At 36.6% G+C, this 9,882-nt stretch overlaps 1 protein-coding gene across 1 annotated transcript; it reads left to right on the forward strand.

Moving 5' to 3' along the window:
- Positions 1-437: 437 nt before the first annotated feature.
- Positions 438-5,253, forward strand: LOC114523963 (tetratricopeptide repeat protein 28-like). Its single transcript, XM_028545031.1, has 2 exons — positions 438-1,448; positions 1,505-5,253. Exons 1-2 carry the CDS (start codon positions 682-684, stop codon positions 4,560-4,562), a joined length of 3,825 nt encoding a protein of 1,274 aa, XP_028400832.1. The 5' UTR covers positions 438-681; the 3' UTR covers positions 4,563-5,253.
- Positions 5,254-9,882: the final 4,629 nt, after the last annotated feature.

Consider the following 9,882-nt stretch of genomic DNA (forward strand, 5'->3'; position numbering starts at 1 on the left):
CATCTTAACATGCTAGTAAATGAGTCATGCGTGACGCCATACGTGACGTCATAAATGACGTCATAAAATTTGACTAAGGTATGAAAAATCCTAGATCCGCACCTGTATCCAAGAACTGGCCCCGTCGTTTATTCTTTAACATGTTGCCAACCTAATCACAGGCAAACTTTGCGATCTCGTATATGTGTCGCATTTATAAATTTGTTAAAGCAATTGCAAATTTAATTTTCTTTATATGGATATTTGTTTTCAATTCATGTTTAGCTACTTACTTATAGTTTTTCTGAAGACTACCCGTGTTCTTGCACCCGTCAATCAATTCTTCCACCCGTCCCACCACTGCCTTTATGTGGCCGGCGAAATCGTCGTTGGCAAGTGTTCAAATGTAAAGGCACCCATCCTAATCATTATATCTTCTATATCTTATTTAGCCTGAGGAAGGAAATTTAAAAGCTGGAAAAGGTAGAGTATGAAAAAAAGAATCCGAGTAACAAGGTATGTTATAATATTGAAGGCTTTTAGAAACAGCCACGACCAGGAGTTGTAATCAAGTAAGCATTGCTATTGAAAATCACGAATAAAAATATATTGTCCTTAAATAATTACGAGACCATTAAAACACGATTAACCATCTGAAAAGCTTAGCTATTGACATTACTTCTGTTGCTCACTTAGTGATCGATGGCAGATCGCGCTTCAGAGGTGCAAAACAGTATCGATGTGGGCGAAGCTCACGTGAATTTAGGTCATTATGACCAGGCTATCGACTGTTTCAAAAAGTCGTTACAGATGGCCACGGCAATCCGCAACCAATATGGTATAATTCATGCTAATATGTGTTTAGGAGATGTTTACGAAAGATTGAAGGACTATGAAAAAGCTATTAACTATTTGAAAAAAAGCTTAGAAATTAGCACTACCATTGGTGATACGTTTTTAATGGCAGAAAGCAATCGCCAGTTAGCTAATATTTATTATTCTTTAGGAAAGTGGGAAATCGCAATTAGCCATTGGAAAAAAACATTAGAATTAGGAACAGCAATTGACAATCAAGAAATAATAGCAAAAACCAAATACAGTTTAGGCTACTCTTACGTTCAGCTAGGAAGAAACGACGAGGCACTTTTATGTCTCGAAGAAGCGTTAAGAATTTTCACCGCCATTGGCCACCAGAAAGGAATAGCTGAAGCTAATATGAGTTTGGGCATATTTTATCAAAGAATGAAAAACTATGAAAAAGCAATTAGCTTTTTGAAAGTCAGCTTAGAAATTAGCACGGCCATTAGTGATCAGTCATTAATGGCAGAACAGAATAGAAATCTAGGCGATCTTTATCGTTGCATAGAAAAGTGGGAAAGCGCAATTGACTATTATAAGAAAACATTAGAATTGGGAAAAGTAATGGACGATCCAGGGAAACAGCAAATGTCAAATGGAATTAGGCATTTGTACATTAAACTAAAAAGAAATAAGAAGCACTTCAATGTTTCGAAAAAGCGTTAAGAATTTTCACCGCCATTGGCGACCAGGAAGGAATAGCTGGGAGTAATAGCCGTTTAGGTCACATCTATGCTTTTTTCAGTGAATATGAAAAGGCATTTGCTTACTTGAATCGCGCTTTAAACATATATAATGCTATTGATGACCAAAATGGAATTAAATATGTCAGTAACGAATTGGGCCGTGTTCACCAGAATAAAGGTGAATACAGCAAAGCCATCGAATGGCACAGAAAATCTTTAGAGATAGCAAAGACGGTCGATGACCAAGCAGGTATAGTAGAAGCCAATTGTTATTTGTCTTTGATTTACCAAAGAATGGGAGAGGATGAAAAAGCCATTAGCTATATAAAAGAAGGCTCTATAATCGCCAACGCTATTAGTAATCAGACATTAATTGCAAAAACCCATTTCTATTCAGGTAATATTTCTTTTAAATCCAAAAACTGGAAAAATGCAATTGACCATTATGAGAAAGCATCTAAAATTTTCATAGCAGAGGGCGATCAAACTGCCATAATCACGATCAATGGCAACTTGGGAACTTGTTACCGTGAACTAGGAATGTATGACAAGGCTTTGAACTATCACAAAGAGAGTTTAGAATTAGCCAAAACGACTGGAATGCCATCAGGGATAGCAGAAGCCAATAGACACATCGGTATTATATATAGACTGTTGGGTGATCATAAAAAAGCCATTGAACATAGTACAAAAGCTTTAAAAATAAGCACTGATATTGACAAGCCGTTTATGATAATACGTAGTTATGAAGAACTAGCAAATATTTATAAGAGTTTAGGAGAATACAAAGTTGCATCATCATATTTAGTAAAACTTATTAAAGTTCTTGAAGAGCAGTTCCAAAATACGGTTCCGGATGAAAACAAACTCTCCTTCACAAGTTTTTTCTGTAGAGCTCATGGAGAGTTAATGAGTTGTTTTGTTTCTCTGGGGCGCATAGAGTCAGGATTATTAGTGGCTGATCTGGGAAGAGCTAAAGAGCTCCATTTTTCCATTGAAAGAAAACGAAATTATTTAGATGCACAATTGTCTCATTACGCACAATCAATCTGGAGCAAAATTGAGAAAAGGGAGGAAAATCGAGAAATAGAGCGAATACAGAACATTCTTCAGGTAAAAAATAATGAAATTTCAATTGTGTTATTTGCATTTGATTTCAATGAAGGGTCTCTGAAAGTTTGGGTTTTGAATAGCGATGTCACCTTTAAGTGCTTACATGATTTATCGATTATATGGGCGTTTGTGATAAATTTTTCTGCAAACAGAGGTGTGAACGTTAATCGAGATTCTTCATTTTTTAAACTTGATTCACTCGCGAATGAACATAGTTTTGAAAGTCCCATGATCTCACCGCCAACCAAGCCGTGTAAAAGGGAAACGCCTGAAGACTTGCACGAAAAACATTTGAGCGCAGATAGTTGCAGTGATGAAAATAGTTTGAAAAAACTGTTCGATTTTCTCATTCAACCGATAAGAGATGCCGTCAAAGGGAATAAGCTCATTGTTGTTCCTCACGGGCCACTGTTTTTTGTACCATTTTCGTGCTTGATTGATGAAAATGGGAGGTATTTATCTCAGAGTTACAGCATTCAAGTAACACCCTCATTACACACTCTGACGTTGACCAAAGAACAATCCCAGGACCTCGGGTTTGCGTTGTTTGTTGGTAATCCAAAAGTTGGGCATGGCACAGATTTTATAGCTGATGACCTACCCAAAGCAGCTGAGGAAGTTGTAAGTCTTTCGAAGCTCTTCACAGCTAGGCCTCTCGTAAATGCTGAAGCAAAAAAACAGGTCGTTATCGGACTTTTAAGCGGTGCCAGTATAATTCACATTGCTGCTCATGGTGAACCGGAGAGAGGTGAAATAATTCTTGCTCCTGACCTATCTGCAAATGAACAATCTTCTTCTCTTCCTAACCAAGATTCCTATGTCCTCACACAACAGGATATTACAAGCATTTCATTGCAAGCTCGCTTGGTCGTCCTATGCTGTTGTCACACAGGCAAAGGTGAGATTTCTCCAGAAGGTGTCATAGGTATAGCTCGGTCTTTTCTTGCTGCTGGAGCTCGCTCTGTTCTCGCCACACTATGGGGCATTGATGATGATGCAACAAAGGAGTTTATGGAAGTATTGTACGGGGAACTGCTTCAGGAAACACCAGTTTGTGAAGCTTTAAGAAGGGCAATGAACTTCTTTCAGCAACACGAAAGAGAAGATTACCGCTCCTTTTCAATTTGGGCTCCATTTACTCTCTTTGGACATGATGTGATGTTTACAAAAGTCGAGATTGAAACGATCAGAAAAAAATGCAGTGAAACTCTACCCGAGTGTGGTTTTGCGTTGTTTGTTGGTAATCCAACGTCAGACTTACCTAAATCCACCGAAGAGGTTAATTCTCTTTCAAGGCTTTTCAAAGCAAAGGCCTTCGTTGAGGGCGAAGCCAAGAAACAGGCTTTGCTGGGACTTTTGAGCGAGGCTAGTATTATCCATATTTCTGCACATATTCAACCTAAGCAATGTGCAATAATGCTTTCTCCATGTGGCTCCTCGAGTGTGGAGGATGACATTTTGGCACAAAAGGATATCCAGGGTCTTTCTCTGAAAGGTGGCTTGGTTGTTTTATGCTTTTGTCATGCTGACCAAGACGAAATCTCTCCAGAATGTGTTGAAGCTTTAGCTCTGTGTTTTCTTGCAGCCGGAACTTGTTCTGTTCTTACCACACTAAGGCACAGTGACGATGATGCAACAACGGAGTTTTTAAAAGCATTTTATAATGAATTACTGCATGAATTATCAGTCAGGGAGGCGCTAGAGAAGACCGAAAAACTCTTTGAAAAGCGCGATGAAGAGGCGTACCAATCCTTTCTAGGTCGGTCTCCGTTTACAATCTACGGAGAAGATATGATGTTTCAAAAACATGATGTTGAAACGATAAAAGGGAAATCTCGCAAAACGTTTTCTGATTTTGTTGTGTTACCACCATTAGATGAGCTTACTGGTTCGTTTGAAAATCTTGATGTACAAAATGGATCTTAGTATAGGTTATCCTTGCGTATTTTGTAGTTTAGTTTAAGAAAAGAGTACTTACAAGTTCTGTTTGGATCTATATTGGGTAGATTTCTTAGTCTTTGCTTATCCAAGAGATATTCTAGCAATACACCCTCGAGCGTGGATGAACACAAGATTCACTTGAAACTAAAAAAATGCATGGTTCTGATTGTAGTAAAGAGCCTATGTGTTTAAAAATTATGTCTCAATCATTGCATGCAAGAAGCGCCAAGTTGCGTAAAGAGTGAAATCCACGTTGCGCTAACGTACGAGGATCGTGTATAATCATTATATAATCTTGACTTGGAAATGTTTTCGTTAAACCTTAACCGTGTATATAGACACAGTTTTGACAAAATAGTATTAACTGACATGTATCTGTAATTTTTCACAACAATTAGCAGCTATTTTCCAGTGTTTCATGTGCGTTAGAAAATCAGTGATTCCATCACAGGCTGTTCTCCACGAAAAGATCTTCTCGTTACGTTCCAGGCGTAAGTATTAATATTCAAACTCTAATGTTAAATAATAGTTTAAACCGTAAAAATAAACCGTTCGAAAATCGAAGATGCTGCCAAGCTGCATGCTACTTATTGTGTGAATCATGCGACTCTGAATTTGTTTTAAAAAAAAATACAAAACATTATACCGGCCAGCGATGTTATTAAAACAAGCTGGTAAAACCAACGTGCACTTTCTTCGAACTTCTTTTTGAACCAATTCATTTCATGGCAGGAAAAAATTAAACCATTTTCTAAAAGAATACCAAATACGCATGCGCTAACCAAAATGTTAAGAAAAATTATTTGGAAAAAGCAAACCAACAAACATTGTCCTAAATAAGTTAATTGGCTTGCAGGTACACCACGTAAGAATAATAAATACTTATGTGGTGTACCGATATACAAGCTAATTTACTTATTTGCATGACATCACCATGCAAACGTACAAGAATATTATAAACATTGTCGTATTCAACATTTCTTAGATACACGAACTAGTACCGTGTATAGGATTTTGTACTCCACCATACACCGGTATCTTTTTTCCAGAAATTCTAAAAAAATACTTGGAGAATGCAGTTCGCGTAGACGGCAGCTTAACTGCAGCTGTTCTTTAAAACACTATTGGCGAATTTAATCCAGAAATTGCATTTTCCAAAAAATGTTAACTTTTAATGGAGGATAATCAGGAATTGCTCAAGAACCACGAAAAACGCTAACTCAGCAGCGCTTGAGAAACCATAATGATGGAAATGACAGCAAAAAATATTTCGTTGTTCTGAGCACAATCAATTAGCTTAACGCTATTTTTAATGTTAGGTATCTGACATTCAATATTATAGTAATCTTAATTCTTTTATTGCATGAAAAATCTATGTATAAATTGTAAGACAGTACACAGCACCTAGTTTTCACCAAAGGAAAAACGACCATTAACCTACAACCAATATTCCATAACCTGGTGGAAGACAGCATCAGAGTTGCATTGGTATATTGCACGAATGAGAATCAACGAGTGCGATGAAATAATTCGAGTTTTGATGCCTCATATACAAAGACCACATCCCAAAATTGGAAGCAGCCAGGGTCTATTTATTAGTCGTACGAAAATCTGCCAAGGACACATCCCGTATTAGATTGGAGTCACTTAAAACTCGTATTGTACACAATTATTCAAACGCTCTTCGCAAGTTTACAATCACAAGTTGCCATTAAATGAAATACCGTGAATTTTGCTGGGGAAACTCGGCGCAAATGCACATTCCTAACAAAACATAAATACTGTTGTCGTGAAAATACGTAAACCAAGAGCGACGATGTTTGAAGAAATTAACTTAAACTCGAGAACGAAAAACGGTGAAATTTCTGTGTTGTGCAAAATGCGGAATGATATAAGCTGAAAGATACAAGACTAAACAAGATAATTAGGCCTATCGATGGTTTTCATCTGGTGAACAGTGATTATGTGTTAATATATGATCAGATGTCAGTTGAATCTCTATTGCTTAATTACAACGATTACAACATGACTTTCTCGGAGGATGCAAAATAACTTCATGTACGAAGCAATGAGAATACTATAAATAGATTTATGGTCCAAAGGGTATTGGTTTAAAGCTCGTAGATCATTAACTTCATCATTGTGATTTTATTCGAACAGTATAGTTCACGAGAGATGGCACGGCAAATTGCGTCGAAGATTCTATGTCGCATTGCAAGAAACTACGAGGAGATGATGATCCACAAGATGGTTATAAGGAATGTTGGTCATAATTTCTGTAAAGAGACATAGAGTTAAGCTTAACTGAACAAATAATTTTTGCAAGTCACAGTCGTGCCAGTAAAATTGTTCCTATATAATTTACACATCAGTTTATTTCCTCCTTAATAATTAAAATTTTGAAATCTTACTGCAAATTACCGAAAAGACCAAAATCATCTGTACCTTATCTTGCACCTTATTGAGGTACAATTTAAAAATCGCAAAAATATTATCAGAATCAGGTACGCAGTGTCAAAAACTCCCAGCAAATGCATTAAATTAAGCTACAATACTCCTAGAACACTTTCACTACCACGGCTGTTGCTCCGCATGCATGATCTTTAATTTCCTACTACTGGTGGCGATATCTTGATTATCCTCCATTTGTTCACGCGATTACAGCTTCTTTTATGCATTTCTCACGCCGTCTGCTGTCGGACACAGCAACTAATAGTAATTTAATAAACGTATTCACTATAAATATCACTTCACCTGGTAAACATTTTAGCATAAAATCTAGCCTTTATGAAGGACCAAAGTATCATTGGTTAGTAATAATTAGTAAATGCATGAACATCAATCTTAGTTAACTTTTTATCTTTTAATCGTATTTAATTGTCTCTGAAAGACACCATTTTAGTATTTACCCATGTATGCTATTTCAATATTTATAATATACTGTTGTTTTAAGAATCAAACTGTTTATTTTAAGAGTCAATGTCTTTACATTTTAGCCAAATTTAATCAAGGTTTTTAATGTTTGATTTCAATATTGTCAGATTAAGTTTTTTAATATTAATCTGTGACAAGACATGAGTGCATGAAATGAGTGAAACATTGCTATTGACTGCAAGGAAATATAACTTTGTGAACAATAATTTCCAAATAATAATTCCGAAGCAATGGCGGGGCATGAATTGTGCTCGGATATTTACAGAAAATCGAAATATCAAGTTTATCTTGTTTAAGGCTCATTAATTGGGTTTACAAAACGTTGTAATCAGGAAGAGTTTTCCGCCTTATACTTCCTTCACCAACACCCTTCCCGGGAGGTTGCTCGCTCTCTGCACTTACGATATTTTACTTTCGTAGAAAGGTAAGTATTCACGTTTTTTATTCTGTTGTCTGCGTGCCGGTTACAAAATTTGCACTGCTTTTTCGTCTCCTAATGAGCAGTTGTTTTGAGATTTATCATGCAGCTGCTCTGCTTTCTAGTTCATATTTCATTTTGAAATCTTTCATCCTCGAGATCAGTAGGCGACGTCAATCTAACATGCGGCGGAATTAATTGTTCTTCATGAGACCGTGGATATGGCAAGTGAACACATGCCATCCGATATTTAGGAAAACGAATAAGAATAAAATATAAATGCTACACAACAAATATAAGAATATAGCTAAATTAATGCGAAACAACTTGTGAGCAAATTGATTGAAAAATCAAGCTTCTTAGAATTTTGATCGTTTAATGCTTGGCATATTGCGAGATCAATCAGTCGCAAACTGAGCAGATTTTGCATTCTTCCTCAACGTACATTTTACTCTGCACGAGCTCTTTTCTCCTGAGCTCTCACGCTTTACACCTGACATTATCTGACATATACAATGTGAATGATGTAACACTAGCCAGTTCTCCAATCGGTTCTTGTCGCTCGTTTTCAACATTCTAACGAGCCCTTTCGATTGCAGCCATAAACGTCTGCTTGCTTTTCTAAGCATTCTGTCTCATGAATTCCTCTATTTTCTTTTAGTATAAAAATCTTAATATAAAAAACCATCTTAATAATAATATAAAAAATTCTTCCATACCGGATTGTTATCCACGAGGACGTGTAAAAAGCAAGTAAGATATTAAGTAATACCTTATTGTATCGTGTTTATGCTGGTGGTAATTCTTTTTAAAGTTGAGACCGTATAAAAATGCGAATAGGAAGCATTATCTATTCGCATAGGATGAGACCGCAGTACAATGGTACGTGTGCTAAAAAAATCATCATGATAAACTGAAATCTAGCCTGCTCGCACACTGAATTAAATTAAGTCTGCTGAACTGCGGGCTTTATCGTGTACGGTGACGTAATATAAACTGCATAATAATATGATAATTATTCGGGCGCACCGAATACTAAAATCCACTGAGCTATATAATAATTCCTGGAGGACCGGCTCGTCATTTTTCGGTAACTTCGCCGCCATCGTTTTGTCCGCAAAAACATGGCGGACTTCGCCCTTCTGCGCAACCGCAGAAGCTCTGCTGACGCCACATGGTTCCTTTTGGCTATGGCAGTTACCACTGACCGGGCTCAATAATGAGCCCGCTACAAGGGTGTTCTCCCCCCTGGATTTAGTAAACGACAGGTTCTCCCCCCTGGCCTTTATAAAAAAAATTTTCCGTGAAAACTTGTTTTGTTTTTTTGAAATATAAAGTCATGAAAACATCATTAATTGCATTTTTTTGAAATATGAAGCGTTTTTTTAAGATGAATACAAGTCGTAGACGCTGTTATTGCCAACGCAAGAACAAATATATATTAAAACGTCAAAAAATTGTGGACAAAATTGAAGATTTTCGTACAGGCGTTTTTGTTCGTGACAGGTGTTTTTCATTATATTTTCATTATTTCTACATTCCTATAACAAATACTTGAACTTTTTGGCACTATTGTCGGACATTTTGGGGACAATTGGATATTTATGGACATCAATTAGACTTTTTTGAACCCTGTATGAACAGCAGAATTACTGAAAGTATGCAATTAATAATGTTTTCTTGAATGGTCTTGAATGTCTTCAGAACAATATATCTAGGTATAATCCAAAGAAACAGAGGCCAAAGCTCAGGGGCAAGATGCTTGGCAGCTGACTAAGTGCAAGAATATAGTTTCAACCATTCATGAGTCATATTTGCATAATACACTTTTCAGTAAGGTGATCAGCTTAATTGTACCTCAATGGGCAATAAAGTTTTCAATATTATCTAATTGCACCCCTGGTCTTATTAATGAATAATATTCATCCCTCCATAGACTCAATTACTCCTGAT

This window comes from Dendronephthya gigantea, unplaced genomic scaffold (assembly GCF_004324835.1).
Source record: "Dendronephthya gigantea isolate DGI-Jeju-01 unplaced genomic scaffold, DenGig_1.0 000029F, whole genome shotgun sequence".
Classification (NCBI taxonomy): Eukaryota; Metazoa; Cnidaria; class Anthozoa; order Malacalcyonacea; family Nephtheidae; genus Dendronephthya; species Dendronephthya gigantea.

Bases quoted from the DNA above. Each gene is read 5' to 3' on its own strand.
- LOC114523963 (XM_028545031.1), top strand. From the start codon at position 682: ATGGCAGATCGCGCTTCAGAGGTGCAAAACAGTATCGATGTGGGCGAA. The intron at 1,449-1,504 runs GTACATTAAACT...AAAAGCGTTAAG, and splicing joins TCAAATGGAATTAGGCATTT to AATTTTCACCGCCATTGGCG.